Genomic DNA, 24,923 nt, shown 5'->3' with positions numbered 1-24,923 from the left:
TATATATATATATATATTTTTTAAAAACTAAACTATATTTTTGTTACTCTAATTATAGAACCAAGATATCATTTGGATATTGCGGTGTCTCATCATGGAAACTGTTTGAATTTATAATTTCATTCTTTAGCAAAAATTGCCTACGTAGCCTTCAATATAATCATTTTTAGTTTATATCATTATAGGCATGGCCTAAGTGGACGCGTATCCTTGTGGGAACGTAGCCTTGTTAGGACTCATCTAATCTAAAAGTCATACTACTGGACCAGATGGTAGATTTGTCGATATGCTTAATGAACATGATGTCGTCCTGCTTATGAGTAGTAGGTCATAGTCTGAACCGGTAAACTGACTAGTGGAAATATTAAAATGAGTAATACTTCGGTGTGGATGATAGTAATCGGATAGGTCTGCCTATAATGGCCATGTCGATGAAAGTAAGCTTCCAAGTATAGTTTCCTACTTTATTAGCTGCATTTGTAACGCCCTCGGTCCTGGATATAACCAAACGGACATTCTATGGACAAGGTTCAGGTGAACCATCGACCCATATACTGCATAGGTGTGGTCAAGAGGTCTGGTTAGAAGCTTGTATAGTTTCTACGACCAAAACAAGGTCTCTCGTATCTCGGGAAGAGTGTGGCCAGCTTAGAGCTAGTTAGGATATCTGAGGTTAACTGGTTCATAGTGAAGTAGACTAGCTTGGGCCAGCTAGGTGGTCAGCTCAACTAGCTCGACGACCAGCTCAGGTGGTTGGGTCGAAGAGTGAGATAATTATGGTCGGGGTGAAGGTTTATTTGCTTAGTTGTCATTTAAATTCTTTTATATTTTTGGTCGCTCTTTTTGAAAGCAGCATTCCGCAAACGAACATGGCCAAAAACCGTAAACACACAAGCATGCGAGATTGGACATAGTTTCCTTGTCCGCCATGACCAAATGAAATGAAAGACCACAGCGGTTGGGTTGTTTGGACCCAGACGGCCCAATTTGAACGCTGGAAAACGCAACTGAATTTCTCATAAGAGTGGTTATAAACGCAGCAAAATTACTTAAACCTCTATAAAATTTTGTTGTGGATCACCACATAAACAAGACCCAACACCCACCTCAATGAACACTCAAGCATATCACCATTAGATCCTAGCCACTCCAGCATTGCATGTATAGAAAATATTTGAAAAAGTTTTCTCTTAATAAAGAGAAAAGAAAAACATCCAAAAAAATATCCAGTCTATCCACAGAAGTTACAATCGGGCTAAGCTGAAAACTCAAATTTCAATCTAGATCGAACAGAAAACGAGAAAACGGAACTCTTTCTCGCATATGGATTCTAGAGAGAAAAGAGAGTGATGAAGATGGAGTTTTATTCCAATACTGAAAGAAATGCAGTTATATTTGCAGATCTAAATGACCTTAATTTCTGAAATTTGTAAACCTTAATTTTAAATGTACTTCCATCAGTTCGGTCCTTTCTGGTTTACTCACAGATAAACCGTATCGAGAAAATAAATTTGATATAACCATTTCCCAGAAGGCTAAACATCAGAGAAGCAACAAAAAAATAACAATTATCTCATCGCCTTTACTTGGGCAACAGAGCAAGAAGATCTGATCTCATGCCATAAGCAAATCAACATGTCCGAGACATCCTCCTCCTCAAACATAGCCTTGTCGTAGTCGACGACTTGAGAGATACCCACCAATGTCTTGAGCCATTCTTCGTGCAGACTTGAGAACTCAGACCTTAGCTCACTCGACTTGAAGTTTTCTCCAATCGATCTCTTCATGGCTTGAGCCGCCACCGATGCTGTCTCAACCACTTCCTTTGGTATTCCCGCCATGAGTGCTACTTGAAGCCCATAGCTCTCAGGACAAGCTCCCTCGGCTAGACGGTACAAGAAAACCAAGTCTTGGTCGCAGCTACCTGGTTCTTGGTCGGATCTTGATTTGAATGCGCAAGCCATGTGTTTCAAGGTGACCCGCGGGTGTGACGAGAACTCCTTGGTGAGAGGGTGGTAATGCGTTGCAAAGAGCATCCTGCACTTGACTCTCTCTACCATGTGACGAAAAACCTGAATACAAATCAATAAGTAATCTACGAACTGATACAAAGAGTACAGGTTGAAGAAGAAGAGAGGATTACAGAATATGCAATGGCGTAGCCATCGAAAGTACTAGTTCCTCTGCCAAGTTCGTCAAGGATTACTAGTGAATCTTGAGTTGTGTTTTGAAGAACTGACGCCGCCTCAGTGCATTCTACCAAGAAGGTGCCTATAAATGAAAAACCGGCTTTACTAATCAGGCAGAACTGGTTTTATGAGAAACAGGTAACTTGATACCAAAAAAAAACTTACTCTCTCCTGTCATGATTCTATCAGATGCGCCAAGCCTTGTGAAGATAGTATCCACGAGAGAGAGTTCACAAGTCTGACAAGGCACGTAACAACCAAGCTGCAGACAGAAATAAAGAAAAGAAACTGTTGATATATGTGGAGAAAGCAGTGATTTAAATATGTAACGAGTGTTAATACAAACCTGCGCAAAGATAACAGCAAGACATGTTGCACGAAGAAGAGTTGATTTTCCACCCATGTTTGGTCCTGTTAGTAACAACGACCGAGGATGAATGCTGCTGCTTCCAGCCTCACCAAGGAGTAGATCATTTGGAACAGGAAGTTGACCATCAGCTGGAACTGCAAATGGATGCCATAGCCCTTGGATTTTAAGCGTTGGCCCCTTTGTTTCCTGATTCTGAATTGTACTTTTCGATTCAGGGAAAATAACAGGCCTGGCCATGCGTCCAGCAGAGAGACTTGCGGAGATTGCAAAGGATCTCAGGACATCGAGGCAGCTAATGGTGTGAATGACCTCAGACCACTCTGTGGCTTTTTCTATGAATAGATCAATGAGTATTGTGAGAGTTTCAGCATTCTCCTCTGTCACATCTTGGTTCTGGTACAAGATTAAAAAGTTACAGTTAGATACATATCAAACCATATGACTTTGAGCAGTGAAGAAAATTTGTTGCCAAGTCTGAATTTGCAAGATGGTAAATGGACACCTGATAATCTGGAAAGTCACTATCAATGGCTGCTTCAAATTGAGAAAGGAATAGCTCAAGCCCGCTTTTTCCCACTAATATAGGAAGTTTACAGAGCTTACAAAGCAGTCTAATCATATTCGATTCCTTCTGTACAGCCAACAACAGAACAATTCCACTTCTGAACCCTTTCACAAGTTGCCCAAATGATTTAACCTGGAGTGCAATAAATTTAGAGAAATGTAATGGAAAAAACATACAGATGGAGAACAATCATACCAGAACAGCAATGCTTAAGACCTATACGAACCATACAAGGCATTGTTCAGAAAGAGCGTTTGGATTCTTACTCGTTGTTTCAGCACTTTTTTCCCAAGAAGAGCAGGCAAAAGATAGGCTGATGACTGAACAGTAGACTTAATGCGTCCGAGCAGTCTTTCTAAGTCTGGAAGTTTTTGGAGATACTGGCCTGTGATTTGCATAATTTCTGAGTTTGCCGTGAATTCTTCTACTACATCAAGTCTTTTATTGATACTTCCTATATCTTTGAGGGGATGGCAAATCCAATTCCTTAGCAGCCGCTTACCAGTCGGGCTAACACAGTTATCAAGAAATTTGTACAAGGTCCCTGCAGAGCAAATAAAAATTAGATATTACTAGCTAGATATATACCAAGTTTTAGAATATGTATAACGACCCCTGTGTCTACGCTCTACTTGAACCTATAAAGAAAAAAATGTACTTGCCTGAAGGACCACCATCAAAGCTATTGTTGAATATCTCCAGATTTACCATCGTCTGGCCATCAATTCTTAGACAACCACTGTAAACTTTGTAGGGATGAATATCCCCATTCTTAAGTACATCTTCTAGCTGCAAGAAGATAGAACCAGTAAGTTATGAAGATTACCTTTGCTTAACTTGTCAAAAGCGGAAACAAACCAAGCTAACCCACCTTTAGCCTAGAAAGATGATTGATTAGTTCTCCAAGAGCGCTAAGAGCAATTCCAGATTCAGTTAGACCATCAACAGCAGAGTTCCATGATTCAGAAGAACCTCTGAAGTATCCGCTGGATTCTATCATATTTCTCACTCCACAAGCATCTGCATCCCCCATTTCTTGTGGTCGTGGATTCAATTGTACCGCCGTAGACCCTATAAAAACGATACATTGACATAATCTTCACTAGAAATGTTTACGAGATCTATCATTGGATGCGCAGCAATAAGAAGACATATTGTCATGCATATCTGTCTACATGATGATCTCGTTAGGTTTCTTAAGCATATTTTCCTAAATTTTCAGTCAGGTTGCCTACTGAAATTGTACCTGTCAATGTATATTTCCTTAGGGCCTGTTGGGACTCTCTTGATAGCCCTGCAATATTTAAATATTAACACACTTAAACTTAAGCAGTCACAACTACCTTAACTTCAATTTGACAAAACCATTGGGTGTAAAAGAAGTTTACCTTCACTCTCATATATCACTTCTTTTGGAGAAACCTTGAAAAATATACCAAAAGGGAATTTAGAATAAATTCCTGAAAACCAAATATGCGCCCAAAGTCGCATAACAGATACAAGTTACGGAACAAACTTGCATACCTGCATCAATAAAGCTCCAAGAGCAGCACATGAAGCATCATCACTGATGGACCCAACCCAAAACCTCAAGGAAGCACAGTCGACGAAAGCAAATCCATATACAGTTGAACACTTTTCTAGCTCCATTTTCACCTAAAGCCAAAGTTCAGAAGCAAAGCTGACATCAATTCATTATGCAATGTAACCAAAAGCTAATCCCTAAGCTATTCTAAAAGAACTAGCCAAACCAATGCTTTGCATTAAAATATCATGACTAATATAGGGCTTATATCAGCTATCATTTTCTCCAGCACACGAGACAAACATAACACAAACAGTGGTCCTTGTGAAAAGAAGGAATGCATTAACAAGGACTGACACTTAATAAAATTCAGAGGATATCATACAGAGAATTAGTCTGCAGTTCGGTTAAAATATAATGCAAGGCAATTCTCTAGCAAATCAAACTAACCAGCAAATGTTGGCATTCTAATCCCAAAGTCTTACTGCTGGAAGAAAGATTGCTAAAGAAGAGTATAAGTTTCGAATACTTGAATAAATTTCACTTGTCTAAGACAAATAACAAACCTCTTTTATAGCAAGGAGATGGACGGGATCAGGCCCTAGATTACCCTCGCTTGCTGTTGATGGAGTTAATACCTGAACTAGCTTCCTCGGTATTATCTGACAATCAGATCAGAACAGGCATTGATTTAACGACAGTGTGAAACTAGTGTAGCGAAAAATGAAATAATCAAGAACACTCTGCACCCTTGTTGACGTGTTCCCAAGACAACTTACAGTATTTGCACCTCTGGCTTTTGCCTGGTCAGATGTTTCTAACTGCTCGATTCTTCCAACTTTATATCTTCAAAAGAAACAACGAATGTGTCAAAATACAGAAGTCGTGGAGAAGGAAACATATGAATCTCCACGTTAGTTCCTATTGAAAACATGTATGAGTAATAAAGTTTCAACGGAAGGCTTCAAACCCTCCATGAAAGACAAATGAGTGTATCACACATAACTAAACGTAATTATTGGTAAATATTGCAATAGATAACTAGCAAAAGTTGACCGGGTATAACTCTACCTTGCCAGTTGCTAATGAGAGCACACAAATATAAAGTACAGTTTTTTTTTCTCCTCTAAGAAAAGGCTTATTATAAAATGAGAGCCAATATGAAAACATATCCTAGGTTATCAGAATCCTAGCTGATAATGGCTGAAGTGATCTCCATTTGTTTAAGTCCTAACCAAAGTGGAAGCAAAGAAAAACCATAAAGTGTGATAGTTCCCTTACCCACGAGCTAATAGTTTTTGCACTGCGTCATCTATCCCACTTTCAGAGATACCAACCTGATAAAAAAAGGGGACGTCAAATCTATAGACTTGGTAAAAGAAATTAATCAAGCAGGCCAGTTGTTTCAACCAATATACATACCTGTCTGCATTTTCCCACACCGCTCATGGTCATCTTCCAATCAAGCTCCTTGTGACCTAACTCTGCATCTAGCTCATACAGCTCATAAAATTTGCCCTGAGAAGAACATAAGCGAATGCAGATGTAAGCCAAACAATCACATTGAGGAAAATAGATTTAGCACTAGACTGAGATTCACTCACCACTTTAAAGAAAAGCACAACATCCATATACTCACTCTTGACACTCCAGTATTGCTTCTGCGACGCGGACATTTTCTTGAAAACGTCAGCTGGTATATAGAGGGTCTTTCTATCGTAAAGGGGATCATCAGGCCGTCTTCTATTGGCATCCCTGATCCGAGAAGGCTCAAGCCATTCAAATTTGGTCCCTTCGTTCACTTCTTTCTTCTCTCCACAAATTCGATCCCCAAACAGTTTCATCCGTTTGTTAGAATCAAATAGAGAGACCTTGTTCTCAGTAAAAGCCACCCCATCCTCCAGAACTCGCTTCAAACGAGGAACACTGGGACGCGTCCCGGGCGTATCTGGGCCGAGAACATCGTCATATTCTAGTGATCTTGGGTTATCTACGCAAAAAGTATAGTCTCTATCTTGAGGTTGAGCATTATTCGAACGACGTTCTGGAAAAACACTCTCAGGCATCTTCGATACAGATGAATCACGAATCGGAGCAACATTCCTGAAAATTTCCAAAACAATAATACAAGGCAGTAATCAGCACCGCCACATAGTGCAATAACGGATCGAATCGAGTCAGTAAAATTCGAGGCTAGACCTAATGTTAGCTAATGATTCAAAATCAAGAGAAACGAAGATAGTTACCTCTCTCCAGAGCATTCTGAACCATCGACTTTCACAAACTTATGCATGATACTGGAGAAGAGAGACGAAGCGCCACCGGCGGATTCAGCCGCCTTGAAGTTAGACGGCAGTACACGACGAGGAACTTTCTCCGGCGGAGTATCCACTCCTCTAACATCATCATCCACACATTTCGACACATTTCGTTCCACAGAGCGTACCGAGGCGTCGCTGTTAATGCCTCTTTCCTTCACAGCAGATCGTAAACCTCCTCCGCCGCTAGTAGCATCGCCAGGAACTGAAGCTTGCGACGGTTTCTGGAAGAAAGACAGAATCGATTTCTGGCGCTGCATGTTCGAGTGTAGATTGATTGAGAGGAGATGAGAGAGTGAAGGAGTGTTTTTGAGCTCAGCGAAATCGAGAGTGGGGGGGAAAGATTAGCGCCAAAATTACTTATTAGGTCATCACTCTTTGAGCCTTGAGAACTTCCCGGTTCACTTCTATTAATGTGTACCGTTGGATATATCGAGATGATTGCAATTTTCTCCTAATGCCACGTCAACAGATTGTTCCCAATAACACGGGGGATTTCTCAGTCTAACGAATGACTGCCAGTTTTGATATGTCCGTTTACTCGGAAATAAGGTTTATGATGCAAATGGGCTTATTAAGGCCCATTATCCAAATTTTAATATGTACCTATACTCTTGTGATTTATTATGAAATGTGAGCCTATTAGGCTGGATTTTCATGTTTCTTCTTTAACATCAGCCGCGTTGCTAAACACTCAAGTCTTCTTTAGATAACTTAATGAAATGTGAGCCTATACATATGGTAGCTATGTACAAATAGAGATCTCTTCAATGCTTTTGATACAACCTCTCTTGCTATATACCTGAAGGAGGTCCATGAGTAAAGCTTAGGCAGTTATAGATTAAAGTTCTTCTTCAACGGCAAAAGATTCAGCAACAAATATAAAATTAACATAAACAAAAAAAAGGTCCTTACCAAGCCTTCTGATATATGAAGCAAATATCTGCGGTGAAGATATTCATCATTAACTCAGCCACAACCTCCTTGTCATCATGCTTCTTCACATACTTTTTAAGGAACAGCTCATCAGTGTCCAACAAAACAGACCTTAGTGGTGGTAATTCAGTTCTGAGCAATACTTTGGGCATGAGGGCTTTCTCATCTCCAGGTTGCATCCAAATACCTTAGGGTGCGAAACCAGGGGCTTTAGTGGCCAGTTCTCTGCAAAATGATTAAGACACCAAGGATGGCGGCACTTGACCACACGTCACAAACTCATCTCTGCTGAATCATAGGCCTAGAAATGTTTCAATGGAATTATCTATCTTCTACTCTGAAACTCCCTATACACTGTAGAAACTTCTTGAACATTGAGCTGACTCCGTCTTGAAGTAGGCCACAGTTCTTCAGGATTTCAAACCTCTGAGTAATCTTATTCTCAGATTATGTCAGAGAGTGTGGACAATTCTTGAACATTTCCCATACATCTCCCAAAGCCAAACGTAACTATTTATAGGCATTGTCTTTCTCTTCTATTGTTTTGTTGCCGGTTCTGTAAGCAACCTGCAGAGCTTGGACAAACTTTAAAGTTGCCGGATCAAAACCATCCTCGATAACCTTTAAATCTTTCTTTTTGACAGCAGACATGTTAATCAGAGATGAGCAACGAGAATAACAGCTTCTGAGGCACGCCTTATTCATATATTTCTGACTGCATTCTCCTGTTTATTATCACCCTGTAGCACAGAAGATTTGTATAACTTTCCCAAATAAAGTGAATTTATTGATGACAAACCTAAAATGTAAGTTTGTTTGATGCAATATCATAGTTCGCAACTTACATAGGAAACACCAACATGACCATTCTGCTTGTTAATCAATTTTTGTACTATTATATTTACCATTAACTTAATAGAATTTGTAAAATGTAGTCTTCATCTGACTCACATCTTTGGCAATCTCGGTGAGAAGAAAAGTGCAATAGTACATATTAAAATCGTCTAAAAAGATATGAGCATCATCACAGAGCAAACGAAGCTTCTCTGATTCTGCGCTAAGAGACTGGATTCTAAATTTCTTCAAAGATGAAAGGAACATACAATAGTTTTGGCGTGTACCATTGTCATCAAGATCTATGAAGCACAGTCTCCACTGAAGATAGCCATCAGCTCAGCCACAAGCTCCTCGTCCTCTACCTTGAGCACATACCTGTTTAAAAACGCCTGGTCCGTACATGCAAAAACCGACGGCAGCGGAGGGGGTTGTTCACTTACTCCATCTCTGAGCAACCTTCTGGACATTAGAGCTCCGATTACGTTACTCCTTGGCACAATCATTTTCTCCATGCTGTAGTTATACACCTGAGGGCGCAAAACCAGGGCCTTTAGTGGCCAATTCATCTTCTTCACTAGAAACTCAGTCTTTCTCTTCAACGCCTCTGCAGAAAACCCAATGCACTGAGGACTGCTCATGATCATCGTAGCGAACTCGTCTCTAGTCACTCCTAGGCCTAGAAACGTTTCAAATGCGTTTATTATCTTCTTCTCAGAGTAAGCCAGAGAGAATGGATACTTTCTGAACATCTCCCATATAGCTTCTACAGTGAAGCCTACACATTTATAGACTGCAACTTTCTCTTGAATCGTCTTGTCGCTCATTTGGTAAAGCATGCGCAGAGCTGTGACAAACTTTGAGGTTGTGGGATCAAAACCCATCTCGACGACCTTCTTGAGGGATGCTTCAAATCTCTGTTTTCCACAGACGGGTTCGGCAAGGGAGATAAGCAAGGGGAAGAACAGCTTCTGAGGCATGCCCAAATCTCTCAAAACCAAAACGTTTCTGATTTTGTTCCCCCGCCTACCATCTGGCCATGACTTCTTGGAACTCTTATCAGCTTCTACAATGTCTTTGACAAGATCATAGTAGAGGTTGATAGATCTGCCTTGTCTCTTATCCAAGATTTTGGGAACTTTTGAAACGATCTCAGTGAGCTCAGCTCCTCTAGACTGCAGGGAGTTGAGCTTGGGAGCAAGTGATTTCTCAGCGTCTAGTAAAAGCAATCGTGGGTGATCCGTAATGATGGTGGAGATCTGAGAATCTGTGAACCCATGACTCCTGAAAAGACTCAGAACGGAATCGGGATTGCCCCTGTCCTCGAAGCTGACTCTTCTCGAGATCGACTCAGCGAGTTTTGTAGCTAAACCCAGTGAACCAACGAGGTAAGAGACAGTAAAGTTCTTACCTTTTGGACCATCTCTAGGGCTCACATCAACGGAGGTGGATGTATTTTGGAAATGGGTGACTGAAACACTAAAGCTACGCCATTTCTGCAACTGTACTAAACTTCTTCCATGGAGTGTCAAAGAATACATGATGGATGACAATTACCGAACCGGAAAAGAAACACAGAACCACAGGAGTTGAACCGATTCCAGCGATCTGTCTGATCGAATCCGAGAAAACGATGGAATATTAAAATATCGAAAATTTAGGGTTTATGAGCAGATTATAAGCCCTTCGTCGTTCGCTTCGTCAATCTCGATCATCATGGAGTAACTAGGCACACCTTGCGTGCCGTTTTAGGTGTTTTTGAAAACTGCACACATGTTAAAACAGACTTTGATTTTCCATTTCTCAGCTCCTAAATTTAGCTGCAATATAGTATTTATGTAAACACTTTTTCCTCAAGACTAGGCCGCAACAGCGTCTGATTATATACATCGTGAACAAGGAAAACCAGTCTGAGCTTCAGTTGCTCTCATCATCACCCTGTCCGGACTCAGACACGTCCGTCTCTTTACTCGACCAGGATCTCAACATACCAGTAATGCTCTTCGTGACTTCTTTGTGTTAGAACTGGGAGAAGAATGTAAATTTGTAATCTCACCACCAAGCAGCTCGTGGAGTTGGAGTTGCCCACAATAACCCATGAATATGTTTGGAACAATTTTGGGCACGACCCTGTTCAAGATGAATACAAAGTTCTTAATAAAGGAAAGAGTAGTGACATCCAAATCCAAGTTTCACATATTGGTCCTCAAGCTACATGGCGAAACACTCAAAGCGACGCCATTCCTCGTCCGTGCTCACAAGGTATCTCCATCACCTGTGTTTTGTATTATAAAAGCTCAGATGGAAAAATACATTACATTAATTATCTGGTCAAACAAGAAGTCTTTTGTTTTGCCTGTTTCCCAAATGAATTTTGTCATTTGCTCTCACTTGCTGATGCAAGGCCCGAGCATAGCGGTAAGAATTGGTTGGGAAAGGCGCATCCTGATAGGGCTAAACCCATACTCTAGGTCGCTTATGATTTGGAGAAGGATAAGGTTACTACAAGGACTGAAATGAATCCACTCTGTAACAGGACTTGAGAAGCCAATCCCTTGGGATGACATGGAAAGCATTATGTATTTAGGAACCTAAAGATAGATTATTACGTATTTGGTTTGCGAGGATGGTGAAGCAATGTCCTAATGCATTTTAGTTTCATCTTGTATGACACTTGGCCACACACAAGCATGATATAAGGTGAGTTAGTGATGTTAGAAAACAAGACGACTCAAGTAAAAGATATCAGAAAAGAGAACAAATTCAAAATTTTAAAGGATGTAGAGAGAAAGGGTTCAGATCAAATTGAGATTACACAAGTCTAATGTTGAGTTTTCTTTTCCAATCATAAATGAGAGCAAAATCCTAGACAGGCTTTATGATCTATGAGGCACGATCTCCCCGGTGAAGATAGCCATCAACTCAGCTACAAGCTCCTTGTCGTCGTGCTTCCTCACATACCTGTTTAAGAAAACTTCGTCTGTACATACCAAAACATACCCAACTGAAGGGATACCATTTCCTTTGAACACTAGAGCTTTGATCACATTACACCTCGGGACAATCCTCTTCTCCAAGCTGTATCCAAACGCTGCAGGGTTTGACACCACATCTTCTACTGTCCATATCATGGTATTCACGAGAAACTCAGTCTTCTTCGTAACCAACTCTGAAGATAACCCAATACACTGAGGACAGTGCTTGACCATCCTCACAAACTCATCTCTGGTGAATGCTAGCCTCATAAATGTTTCAAAGGAGTTCATTATATTCTTCTCCGAGATCGCCAGCAAAAACGGATACTTCTTGAACATTTCCCACACATCTTCGACAGAAAAGCCTAGCCTTTTATAGAGATTAACTTTGTCTTCTACTGTTTTGTCGCTCATCTGGTAAACAATGCGCAGAGCTTCCACGAACTTCGAGGTCCTCGGATCGAAACCCATCTCAACAACCTTCTTGAGGGATTCTTCGAATCTATCTTTCCCACTGACGATATGGGAGCAGGAGATGAGCAAGGAGAAGAGCAGCTTCTGAGGTACCCCCAACCGTCTCAGAACCAACACGTTCCTGATGATATTCTCCTGCCTAGAACCCTCCGGCAGAGCAGAAAGACACGACATCTCGTAGTTGGAACTCTTGTCGGCTTCGATGATGTCTTTGACGAAATCGTAGTACCTGCCGACTGCTTTGTCCCCTTTCATCCCCAAGATTTTAGGAACTTTCGAGAGAATCTCGGTGAGCTCAGAGGTTGGAGCTCCTCTGGACTGGAGAAACTTGAGATTGGGAGCAAGTGATTTCTCAGTATCTAGTAGGAGCAGTCGTGGATAGTTTGAAATGATGGCTGAGATGTGAGAATCTCTGAAGCCGTGACTCTTGAGAAGATCGAGAACAGAGTCTGGGTCTCCCTTGGCCTCTGAGGTGACTTTCCTCCAGATTGATTCAGCGAGTTTGGTGGTGAACCCCAAAGAATCGACGAGGTAAGCGACAGTGAAGTTGTTGCGTTTTCGACCATCAGCAGGAGAAGCAGAGGAGAAGGAGTTGGAAAGACAAGACAATACATTTGGCGATGCGAATCTCAAATGACTCCATTTCTGAAACTCAATCAACCTTCTTCCACGGAGAATCAACGAATACATTTGATGAAGCAATACAGTTACCTTAAAGCAACAGATCTATCTATGAAATCACCCAAGCTTCAACGACAAAATTTCAACTTGATTACTGTAGCGAACAGCGAAGAAGATGATGAGAAGTTCACTCATACATCAGATTCTCATATCTGAAGCTCAAATCAATAACATGATAGAGGCTTCGAGAAGATGAGCCGCTCAGTAATTGAGTATTTGCTCTGAATCATGGAGTCGTTGCCCTCTTTCGAAACCCTAACTCCGACCAGGATGAAGACCCACGGATAAACCCCTAGTTTTCAATTTGGGGATCCCTCTTTTCTTTTTCCTAAGAAATTAAAAAAAATATACAAAATATTCGAGGATGCTGCGCTTCGAACCTTGGTCTCAATGCGACAGCAACACTTTTTAAGATTAGCAAAACCAAGAAGCAGGGATATATGCGTTAATAAAAATGTAAATGTAGCTGTATAAGCCTATAAAGTAATCATGGTTCAATATCATTTCAAACCTTTAATCACAATCATGGCTCACGGGATTGAACAATATAATTGTACTAGTACGGTGAATTTATATGAAAATTATTTAGGAAATATCGCATGGAAAAATAAAATTTATATTCTTGATCGAATTAATATTTTTTGGCCCTTAAACAATTTTTTTAAAAGTTTTTTGTTAATTACATAATTTGTTTACTGATGAGCTGATCTCATTTTAAAAAAAAAAATTAGGTCAAAAAATCACTTATCGCATAACAACCTAACGTTTATGCCGAAGAATCTCAGGCCTACTATTTGGTAACAATTAAACTACGTCAGCTCAGTTTCATATCATGATTTAGCAATTTAAAAGTTAATTATAGTTACGAGAAGTTACGTTCACATGTTAATCCTATCTATCTTCGATATTTTTCTCATTTTTGTGTCGTTTTTTCATTTTGATTATTCTTCAATATAAATATTGATTTTTGAGTTTATTCTCGTTTCGTTATTTTGTTTTGGCCTGAGATTTACAAAATGTTTAAGATTTAAAATTATTAAAGAGATACATCTGCGCTTTGTGCAGAATAAATATTTTATGTTTTTATGTATATTATGAAATAATAAAATAATAAATATATATTAAATAACTGAGATATCAGTTACTATTATGTAATAAATTGGCGTGCACATATAAATCAAACGACCGCTCTTGTTTATTCGCAATCATTTTAAGGTAAATAAATCAAAACAATCAATCTTATCTATCGTATATGTTATATAATTAAATTTAAATGATATTAACATAGGTATATAGTATACTTTTAATATGAATATTTATTAAATAAGGTTTTAACTCATATGATTTTATGATTATTTGCATATTTGTGTAACAAAATTTTACACCAACGATTTTTTTTAATGTAGAATGTTTAGTAGTTTCAATAATTTATAATCATTTAAAAAAAAAAAACAATGAAGATTTCAAAATTAAAATATTAACTTTTCAATATATGTTCAACGCATATATCAAAATATAATCATGTATTTTCGTATGATGTATAGTTTAATTTAAACGAAATGAAATATATGTATGTATATATTAACATAAACTCTTATTAAAATAAAATTATTTATTTATATGATTTTATAATCATTGTATCTTATTATAGAATTTTTTTAACCTTGATCACAAAAGTTTATGTGAAACTTTTAACAGTTTTACTAATTTATATTCGTTTTGAAAAATTTAAAATACAATATATACAGAAAAATATAAATTTTTATTATATGATTAATATAATTGTGTAATTTATTTTAATTAAAAATGATAGAAAATAAACAGATTGTTAGTAAATCTTTATTATTTAAAATCATTAATTGTCATATATATCTTAATCCCATTATCACATTAGGTAATTTCGTAGGTTTTATTTAAAGAAATAATATATAATAATTTCAATTTGATAAATGAATGGTCCATAATAGACATATTATATAATATAACATTTTCTAGCAATCTCAATTGATTCTCAAGCCGCCACGTAAACAAAATTAACATTCTAATTACGTGATAACTCAGCATAGCACTTTTTTAATTAATAAAAACTACAAGTTATAACTTTTTAAATGTTTCACTATTAATATACAGATTAACAAAGCAGGATATATCTCCAGACCAACTAATGTTAAAGATTACCATTTTTCTTACTAAAATGGGTCAGGTCCACATCAAAACTAAGATTACGAAAATATAAATAGATTTCAGAGAATTAAAGCTCTTTTTCACTTCCCATCGTCTGACATCAAAAGATTATTCGACAAAACTAAAACAGAAACAAAACAATACAAAAAGAGGAGTTTCATTCCCCTCTCCTATCAGTCCTTTAGATGTGAGAGCTCTGGTCCTCTTCTCAAAGCTGCATCCACTGATACACACTATTTTGTATTTTGATCTCTTATTCTAACTCTAGCCTTCTTAAGACACCGAGGAAAGTTCATCGCAATGTTTCAATGGAATTCAGTATCTTCTTCTCTCAGATATTAAAGTAAGAAAGGATACTTGTTGATTATGCTAGTTTTGTGGTTAAGCGGCCCAATGACCTAATTAACGAGGTATGGGATTGCAAAGTTGTTCCCTTTTGGACCATCTCTAGTGGTAGGCCACATCAGCCACCTTTGCAAACAAACGAGTGGCAAAATCAAAAGCATATGTTCGTTATTTTCATGCTGAACGGCAAACAAAGTGTAAGATATACATTGAGACTTAAAGAGTTAATCATGATCGAAGGAGAAAAAATGGAATCAAACATGATAACGTTTCCGAATCATGAAAGAACCTAAGAGATGAAACCGATACATCAAGCTTTATGAGTTTAATCTCTCAGAAGGTCAGTCTCAGTAACCATGCCAAAAAAAAAAGCCTATATTTTCACCAAGAGAAACAAACAAAACAAGAAATGAAGATTAGACCAGTTTAACACAAGTTGGCGGTATAACAGTTCTCGTGGGTCAAAACTCAAAAGTTTAGACTAATATAGAAAAAGTTTGCACCAGTAAATCATTACGCTGAAACGAAAGAAACCAAGTTATGTATTCATCTTGACACGGCCTTATCCCCTAAACATAATTTGAACCTGAAGATTCCACCTTCTGTATCGATTAAGATTCAAAACAAGAAAGAAACACACTTAAGAACCATGTAAGAGCTCACACTACTTGTTGTTCTTAGTTGCAACTATGTACGAACCATATCTTACTCGTAGTCATATAAAGTTTTTTTCCAAGTCAGATATATAAACGAGTTGGATCCGGATCAAATTGAGATTACAAAAACTTAATGAAAACCTCTAATCTTTTCCTGCTACTGTCATAGTCTATTTAAACACTATCTTTCGTGAAGATAGCCAACAACTCAGTCACAAGCTGCTTATCATCGTGTTTCATCACATACCTTTTCAAAAACACCTCATCGGAAGAAACGAAGACACAACCCATAGGAGGTGGTAATTCACCAGTTCCAAGCAAACCTTTAGACATGAGAGCTTTGATTACGTTACACCTAGGCAAAATCCTCTTGTCCATGCTGTATGCAATCACCCGAGGAAACAAAGACACAACTTTAACTGGCCAATTCATCTGCTTCACCACAAACTCAACCTTCTCCTTCACCACCATTGTAGAATGAGTAATACACCGCGGAAAGCACTTGACCGTCACCATTACCTCATCTCTGGTGAATCCTAGGCCTAGAAACGTTTCAATGAAGTTCAGTATTTTGTTCTCCGACACCATCAGAAGGTTTGGACACTTCTTGAAAACTTCCCACACGTGTTCCGCAGAGAAGCCTAACCTTGTGCAGAAAACATCGACTTTCTCTTGAGTTGTTTTGTCGCTCAATTGGTAAACAGCGTTGAGAGCTTGCACAAACTTAGAGGTGGTGGGATCAAAGCCCATCTCAAGGACCTTCTTGAAGGTTTCCTCGAATCTTTCTTTCCCAGTTGCGGTCTGGAAGTTGGAGACGAGTAGAGAGAATAAAAGCTTCTGAGGCACACCCAAATCTCTCAAAACCAATATGTTTCTGAGTTTGTTCTCCTGTCTACTGCCCTCTCTCAAACAAGATTCAGGAGGTAACTTCTTCAAACTCTTGTCGGCTTCTATAACCTCTTTGGCGAAATCATAGTATCTACTGAAAGTTTTGGCCTTTTTGATTCTCAAGCTCTTGGGAACTTTCGAAAGAATCGCAGTGAGCTCAGAGGTTGAAGCTCCTCTCGACTGTAAAAACTAAAACTTGGGAGCCAAAGATTTCTCAGAATCTTTGTAAGCAGTTGAGGGTAGCTCGTGACGATGCTGAAGATCTAAGAATCTGTGAAACTATAACTCTTAAGAAGAGTCAGAACAGAATCAGGGTTGCCCTTGCTCTCGGAGTCGGAGCTGACGTTCCTCCAGATTGATTCTGCGAGTTTTGTAGTGAAACCTATAAGCCAGACCAGTTCAGATAATCTCAAGTCTCTCGAAGCCCAACAGATCAAGCCCATTCAGATTCAACAATCTCCTCCAACGGTTATACCGCTCAACGACAAAGACAGAACAAGAGCGAGAGAGGAAAAGAGAAGGAGAAAGCAGATCATGACATCATGTACGAAACCGTGTGGTCTTGCCTTGAGCAATGCCTTCTCGGCCCTTGGATCACTAGAAGAAGAAGGATGAAGACATCTGTGTAGCTTATAGGGTTTTCCCCTTCTCTATTTAAGCAAAGAGTTCCTAGTTATAAAAACTTAAGAATCAAGAAATAAGAAATAACATTTTCACTATCTTCTTTCTTCAAGCTTTTATGGTATCAGAGCCATGGAAGCACTGGAAATTTACACACCTCCCTCACTAAAAATAGTGAACTCGGTTACAGTCAAGCTTACGGAGAGAAACTACTTGCTCTGGAAGAATCAATTTGAAGCCTTTCTCAAAGGACAACGCTTGTTAGGGTTTGTTACTGGAGAAAAGCCACGACCTCCGGCGATACTTTCCGTTCCGGGTATCAACGGCACAACAACACCTGTTACTAACCCCGACCATCACACATGGTTCCAGACAGACCAAGTCATCAAATATTGGTTGTTGGGTTCCTTCTCATAAGGCATACAGAGCTTGGTGGTCTCCTGTGAAACCTCTCAAGAGATCTGGTTTACGTTGGGTTAACACTACAACCGTCCTACCTCGTCAAGACTGTTTGAGCTTCAGCGCAAACTCCAGACGATAGCTAAGCAACAGAGACCCATGACTGAGTACCTCACTGAGCTTAAACACGTGTGCGACCAGCTTACCTCCATTGGAAGTCCGGTTTCGGAAAGAATGAAGATTTTTGCTGCCCTTCAAGGTTTGGGAAAAGATTATGAACCTCTCATAACAAGTATTGAGGGTTCTATTGACATGTTGCCAGACCCCACCTTGGAGGACATGATTCCAAGGATTCAGAGTTATGACGCTCGCATTCAGAGGTACAACGCTCCTTCTGATGTCTCTCCACACCTTGCCTTCAATGCTGAGAGGTCCAACTATCAGGCGGTCTACTATAGCACAAGAGGAAGAGGTCAGTCAAATAGAAGATTTGGTTCTAACAGAGGCCGAGGGTCCTTCTCTACTAGAGGAAGAGGGTTTCATCAGCAGCTATCTTCTTTTTCAGGTTCTCGGTCTGTTTCGCCTGCTTCATCTGTTTCCTCAGATGACAGACCCTCCTGTCAGATTTGTGGAAGATTCGGTCACTCTGCTCTGAGATTTTGGCATAGGTTCAACAACACTTATCAAGAAGAAGATCCACATGTTGCTTTGGCTGCTATGCGCATCACTGACGTGAGTGACAATGCTGGTGCTGAGTGGTTTGCTGATTCCGGAGCTACTTCTCACATAACAAACACTCCTCAGCATTTAGCCTATACTCAACCATACAGAGGAAATGATGCGGTTCTCCTCGGAGATCGGAAAATCTTGCCTATTACTCATGTTAGATCAGCTGATATAGCATCTACCTCAGGTACGTCACTGCCTCTTAAAGATGTGCTAGTGTGTCCAGGGATCACAAAGTCGCTTCTATCAGTGTCTAAACTTACAAATGATTATCCTTGCTCGTTTGAATTTGACTCTGATCGCGTGTATGTTAAGGACAAGGAAACTCAAAATCTGTTGAAACAAGGAAACACCCGTGAGGGGCTCTACAGTCTCAAGTCTCCGAAGCCTCATGTATACTACTCAACAAGACAGAAAGCAGCGAGTGATGAAGTGTGGCATAGGAGGTTGGGACACCCTCAAGATCCGACTCTCAAGTATCTCAGTCAGAACAAGTTTATTTCAGTTAATAAAAGCACTTTGCGGATGTGTGAGTCATGTCAACTAGGGAAAAGTTGTAGGTTACCGTTTGTTGAGTCCTCTTTTGTTGCATCTCGACCTCTAGAGAGAGTTCATTGTGATCTCTGGGGTCCATCTCCTGTTACTTCTAATCAAGGATTCCGATTTTATGTTATATTCATTGACAACTTCTCTCGTTTCTGCTGGTTGTACCCACTGAAAACCAAGTCAGATTTCTTCAATATATTCATTGGTTTTTAGAAGTTGGTTGAGAATCCGTTGTCACAGAAGATCGGTATCTTCCAATGCGACGGAGGTGGTGAGTTCATAAGCAACAAGTTCTTGTCTCATCTGAAAGACTGTGGGATTCAACAGTTAATATCTTGTCCACACACGCCGCAACAGAACGGTTTAGCCGAAAGAAAACACAGACACATCACAGAATTGGGTTTGACGATGATGTTTCAGAGCAAGACACCTCAACAGTACTGGGTAGAAGCTTTCTACACAGCGAGCTTCTTGAGTAATTTGTTACCATCGTCAGCCTTGAAAGATAAGAGAAGTCCTTATCAACTACTTCACGATAAAGCTCCTGACTACTCAGCCTTAAGGTCCTTTGGGTGCTCCTGTTATCCTATGCTAAGGGAATACGCAGCAACAAAGTTCGATCCTCGGTCGCTTCACTGCGTTTTTCTTGGTTATAATGACAAGTACAAAGGTTATCGATGTTTCTATCCACCCACAAGACGAGTTTACATATCTCGACATGTTCTGTTTGATGAGCAGAGCTTTCCGTTTGAGTCTCTATACAGAAATGCTCATATTCAAGGGACGACACCTTCCTTGGCTGTGTGGCTGAGGAATCAGGGATTAGAGAGCAGCCTACTGATTCAGTTGCTCCTGTTGTGACCTCTACAGTTCACATTACTAAGTCTCATGCTGCTTCAATCTCTGATGTCTCTTTGTTCAACACATACGATTTTCCACCTCTCCCTCACAGTGTATTGTCACAGAGAAACGCTGAACCTCAGCCTCCTGTTGCAATCGACACACAAAGTACCTCTGGTGTCAGTAACATCACTCCGGTCTCAACCTCTCAACACTCAATGGTGACAAGGTCCAAAGCAGGCATACGAAAACGTAATCCTAAGTATGCTTTGCTAGCCAACAAATCCCCTGATCCAGTTCCCACTACAGTCGCTGCTGCTCTCAAAGGTCCAAGATGGACAAATGCCATGGTTGAAGAGATTGAGAATTGTGCTATAACTAAAACTTGGGTACTTGTTCCACGTACACCGGAGATGCATGTTCTTGGCAACAAGTGGATATTCAAAGACAAACTCAATGCAGACGGAACTGTTAAGAATCCTAGAGCGCGTTTGGTAGTTCAAGGTAACAACCAAGAAGAAGGTATTGACTATCTCGAGACTTATAGCCCGGTGGTTCGGACTGCAACAGTCAGAACAGTGCTTCACCTTGCCACAATCATGCGATGGGAGGTGAAACAAATGGATGTTAAGAACGCGTTTTTACACGGGGACTTACTTGAAACCGTATATATGAAGCAGCCGGCAGGGTTCGTAGACAAGACAAAACCAGACCATGTTTGTCTTCTTCACAAATCACTATATGGTCTAAAGCAATCACCGAGGGCGTGGTTCAACAAATTCAGTGATTTTCTCATTGAGTTTGGGTTCGTGTGTAGTGTGAAGGACCCATCTCTATTCATCTACAACAGAGATGGCACTATCATCATGCTTCTACTATACGTCGATGACATGGCCATCACTGGTACTAACTTTGTTATCATGACCAAGTTTCTTGTTGAGTTGAACACCAAGTTTCGCATGAAAGACCTCGGAAACCTCCATTACTTTCTGGGAATTCAGGTCACTTCTCATGATAAAGGAATGTTTCTGTCTCAAGAACAGTATGCAGTGGATCTTCTCAGAGTGGCAGGCATGGAAAATTGTTCTCCGATAGCTACCCCTCTGCCTCTGCAACTGAATAATGTTCCTCATCAAGACCAGCTCTTCTACAACGCTCAGTTCTTCAGAAAGTTGGCTGGAAAACTGCAATATCTCACTCTAACAAGATCTGATATTCAGTTTGCAGTTAATTATGTGTGTCAGAAGATGCATGCTCCGTCGGTCTCAGATTTCACAAATCTCAAAAGGATTTTGCGCTACGTTAAAGGAACGGTTTCAATGGGACTGATGTTGGTTCCTGATACAGATTGTACTCTTTGTGCTTACAGCGACAGTGACTGGGCTGGTTGTGAAGATACTCGACGATCTACAGGTGGCTTCTGTACTTTCCTTGGAAAAAACCTCATTTCATGGTCATCTAAAAAGCAGCCAACGGTTTCCAAGAGTTCCACTGAAGCGGAGTACAGATCATTATCGGAAACCGCTTCAGAATTGGCTTGGCTCAGTATGCTGCTACGCGAGTTGGGCATATCTTTACCTATGACGCCTCAGCTGTTTGGAGATAATCTATCGTCCATCTACTTGTCCGCCAATCCCGCCTTTCACAAAAGAACCAAGCATTTTGAGACTGATTATCATTACGTTCGCGAAAGAGTGGCATTGGGGGCGTTGGTTGTGAAACACATTCCGGCTCAGCTGCAGTTGGCCGACATTTTTACAAAATCTCTTCCGACAGCCTCGTTTTGTAGTCTTCGTTTCAAACTAGGTGTTGACGTACCTCCCACGCCTACTTTGAGAGGGGGTATAAGCCAGACCAGTTCAGATAATCTCAAGTCTCTCGAAGCCCAACAGATCAAGCCCATTAAGATTCAACAATCTCCTCCAACGGTTATACCGCTCAACGACAAAGACAGAACAAGAGCGAGAGAGGAAAATAGAAGGGGAAAGCAGATCATGGCATCATGTACGAAACCGTGTGGTCCTGCCTTGAGCAATGCCTTCTCAGCCCTTGGATCACTAGAAGAAGAAGGATGAAGACATCTGTGTAGCTTCTAGGGTTTTCCCCTTCTCTATTTAAGCAAAGAGTTCCTAGTTGTAAAAACTTAAGAATCAAGAAATAAGAAATAACATTTTCAGTATCTTCTTTCTTCAAGCTTTTAAAACCAAGTGAATCAACCATGTAAGAGACTGTAAGAATCTTCCCTTTTCAACCCTCTTGAGCAGCACTAGCAGAGGAGTACACATTTTGCAAAGGGTTCACTGCAACTCTCGGACGACGCATACACTTGTGCAACTCGAAAGATCTTCTTCCATGTAGCATCAGAGAATACATTACAAGCCAACTTCGATCTCTGTCTGGAAAGGAAACAAGGGTTTATGGGTAAAACAATTATCGGTGGAACATGTGTAATGGATGATTTTTTTTTTTTGAACAAGTAATGAATGATTTATATTTTAACTATATTTTGATTAAACTTTAAGAAATTGCAGTTTTACGGGAAATTTTTTTATTTGGCAATTTTAGCGGAATAATAATTCATTTTGCAGTTTTGACGAGAAATATGATTTTACGACTTTAGTAGGAAAGTTTTATTTTGTGGTTTTGACGAAAAATGTGACTTTTGATTGATTTTGGTGAGAAAAGTGATTTTGTAATTTTAGCATAAAAAGTAATTTTGCAATTTTAGAAGAAAAAAAAATGATTTTGCGGTTTTGGCGGAAAGAGATTATTTATAGTTTTGGCGGGAGAATATGATTTTACAATTTTGGTGGAAAATGATTTTGCGGTTTTTGAGGGATAATGTGAATTCACAGTTTTGTCGGAATATATTTTTTTGCAGGAAAATGTGATTCCGCGAATTTTATGGTTTTGAGAGAAAATATAATTTTATAGAAAATATGTTTTTTATTTGAAAATAATATGTAATTTCATGATATTAAATTTAGAAAGATCATTTTAAATTTAAAAGAGTTATTTTGTCATTTATCATTTTGATCCAATTTGATGTATCCAAATAATCTTTGAATCTCACTTTCATTTAAGAAAAAAATTGATGTGGCTTTTTAAAAATGCAGTTGGATTATTTATCTGAATGTTAGATTTTAAAGTACAAAATAAACATCGATTGCATTTTCATCGAAATGGATCACGTAAACAAACAAACAAACAAGCGACACCGTAATTTGGGGAAAAAAATCCACTTAGAACTTGACTTTTGATTATGATTGTAAAGTAAAGCCACTCACGTAGGATCGTGAATGACTTTTGTCCACAACTCTATTATATAGGTAGTCTAAACAATGGTTTGGTTTATTCAACAACCTATTTTTCTTTTTTTAACACTCCACATCATCTTCTCTCTCTTTCACATATTATTCAACATCCATTTCATTTTTATACTCTACAATATTTTGTTTAATAAAATTCAACACTCTATTTTATTATTTTTAATTCACACTTATATCAATTATAATTTAGTAGCTACATATTAATAATTAATTAAGATATTAACAGATTATAATGAATATCTATATAGCAAAAAAATAGTTAAGAATACCAAAACACTTGATTAAAAATAAAAAATAAAATTCTAAAGAAAAAGTGACGTTTTTAATATATATCCAAATTAAATGAAAGTATTTTCTATTTATAGACTATAAGAAATGATGAATTTTGCTATAATTTTTAGTTTTTAAAAAGTTATGTTTTTATAAAATAATTGAGTTATAAGAATATGGTGTAAATAGAAAAACACTAAAATGTAAACAACCAACGAGAATAGAATATATATGAGTGTGGGTCCTATCTGTTTTTTCTTCAACATGTTGAAGTTCTTCAACTGGTGTTTACTCCACCTGTATTTTTTCTTAATTCAACACCCCACTACAATGGTTTAAGCTGTTGAAATATTTATTCAACATGTCCATTGTAAATGGTCTTAGAATGTCTGGAACCAATTCAAATTTTTCATTCACTACTATAATCACGTTTCTACAAAGTAGAAACAATACTGTACTAATCATACTCTAACATGCTTTAAGATTCTGCAAGAATTTTTTTTTAGTTATGCACAATAAAAATAGAACCAAAACACAGAACTATTGTCCCCTTACAATTGTTTTTGTGAATGTTGTCCCTTTAGAACTATTAGGTAGTGTTAATACGAAAACCCCCCTATAATTATCTAACTAGAAAACTTAAGAGAAAACAATTCTAATTAATATTCTTTTTAAATATTATTTTTACATAAGGTAAAAACAACAAAGGTAAAAAATAGAAGAAACTAAATCATTTTCTTCTTCACACCGTAACCTATGGCGATCTTGGTCGTCATCTTCTCCCCGGCCTCTTGCTCTCCGGCATGAAATCTTAAGCGCCGGTGAACCCTTCTTTGTTTCCTTTTCACTCTTCTCTGTTTCTTCTTCCCTATCAGCTCGCTATCCTTGCGGTTTCATAAAAGCACTAACCTTGTTCTCTCCGCCGACGAAAAACGCGACGATAAACGGCGCCGGAACAAGATAATCATTCGCGTTTGTGACCAATAGCTCTACTCCTTTTGTTCTTCCTCAAACACCATTCATCCTTTCGTAATTGAAGGTTAGGGTTTTGAGATCCCCAATTTTTTTTTTTTTGATTTTGTTTATGTACATGCTTTAGAAATAGAAAATGGGTTTGATTAGAACATATATTCGATGTAAGAAACTGATTTAAGTTCTCCAATGATCTAACCTTATTGCACCTTTGTGTGATTATGTTTTGCGCATGATGTGGAGAAATGTAACCGTGTGCTTTTGTGAATAGACATGTAAC

General features: G+C 38.9%; 3 protein-coding genes and 1 pseudogene across 5 annotated transcripts; all 4 read right to left on the bottom strand.

Moving 5' to 3' along the window:
• Window positions 1–1,456: 1,456 nt before the first annotated feature.
• Window positions 1,457–7,325, bottom strand: LOC106327563 (DNA mismatch repair protein MSH7). Its single transcript, XM_013765733.1, has 17 exons — window positions 6,896–7,325; window positions 6,254–6,752; window positions 6,072–6,167; window positions 5,931–5,986; window positions 5,429–5,495; window positions 5,216–5,311; window positions 4,649–4,780; window positions 4,513–4,546; window positions 4,371–4,418; window positions 3,996–4,195; window positions 3,787–3,913; window positions 3,391–3,668; window positions 3,062–3,256; window positions 2,536–2,952; window positions 2,355–2,451; window positions 2,144–2,271; window positions 1,457–2,072 (listed from the first exon to the last, which is right to left on the bottom strand). Exons 1-17 carry the CDS (start codon window positions 7,225–7,227, stop codon window positions 1,569–1,571), a joined length of 3,306 nt encoding a protein of 1,101 aa, XP_013621187.1. The 5' UTR covers window positions 7,228–7,325; the 3' UTR covers window positions 1,457–1,568.
• Window positions 7,326–7,647: 322 nt separating this feature from the next.
• LOC106322913 lies at window positions 7,648–10,427 on the bottom strand. Of its 3 annotated transcripts, none has more exons than XR_001266576.1 (3): window positions 9,025–10,427; window positions 7,883–8,643; window positions 7,648–7,769 (listed from the first exon to the last, which is right to left on the bottom strand). XR_001266576.1 is itself a non-coding variant. In XM_013761072.1 (2 exons), the coding sequence occupies exon 1, from the start codon at window positions 10,276–10,278 to the stop codon at window positions 9,040–9,042; it is 1,239 nt and encodes a 412-aa protein (XP_013616526.1). In that variant the 5' UTR covers window positions 10,279–10,426; the 3' UTR covers window positions 7,784–8,643; window positions 9,007–9,039. The 3 variants fall into 3 exon arrangements, 1 of the variants encoding a protein (XP_013616526.1); XR_001266574.1 differs by having other exon boundaries at window positions 7,649–7,769; window positions 9,007–10,426; XM_013761072.1 differs by lacking the exon at window positions 7,648–7,769 and having other exon boundaries at window positions 7,784–8,643; window positions 9,007–10,426.
• A 1,091-nt stretch (window positions 10,428–11,518) lies between these two features.
• LOC106308678 lies at window positions 11,519–13,192 on the bottom strand. The gene has a single exon (XM_013745829.1). The coding sequence runs from the start codon at window positions 12,874–12,876 to the stop codon at window positions 11,614–11,616; it is 1,263 nt and encodes a 420-aa protein (XP_013601283.1). The 5' UTR covers window positions 12,877–13,192; the 3' UTR covers window positions 11,519–11,613.
• Window positions 13,193–16,226: 3,034 nt separating this feature from the next.
• On the bottom strand, window positions 16,227–22,445 carry LOC106336897 (annotated as a pseudogene).
• Window positions 22,446–24,923: the final 2,478 nt, after the last annotated feature.

Source organism: Brassica oleracea, chromosome C1, assembly GCF_000695525.1.
Source record: "Brassica oleracea var. oleracea cultivar TO1000 chromosome C1, BOL, whole genome shotgun sequence".
NCBI classification, from domain to species: domain Eukaryota; kingdom Viridiplantae; phylum Streptophyta; class Magnoliopsida; order Brassicales; family Brassicaceae; genus Brassica; species Brassica oleracea.
The sequence above is the reverse complement of the archived record's forward strand: the minus strand, read 5'-3'. Positions and strand labels throughout refer to the sequence as shown.

Coding starts and splice junctions, on each gene's coding strand:
- LOC106327563 (XM_013765733.1), bottom strand. CDS start 7,227: ATGCAGCGCCAGAAATCGATTCTGTCTTTCTTCCAGAAACCGTCGCAA. Junction 6,168..6,253: donor TTGTGCTTTTCTTTAAAGTG/GTGAGTGAATCT, acceptor TGTTCTTCTCAG/GGCAAATTTTATGAGCTGTA. Junction 2,073..2,143: donor GCTACGCCATTGCATATTCT/GTAATCCTCTCT, acceptor ATTTGTATTCAG/GTTTTTCGTCACATGGTAGA.
- LOC106308678 (XM_013745829.1), bottom strand. CDS start 12,876: ATGTATTCGTTGATTCTCCGTGGAAGAAGGTTGATTGAGTTTCAGAAA.
- LOC106322913 (XM_013761072.1), bottom strand. CDS start 10,278: ATGTATTCTTTGACACTCCATGGAAGAAGTTTAGTACAGTTGCAGAAA.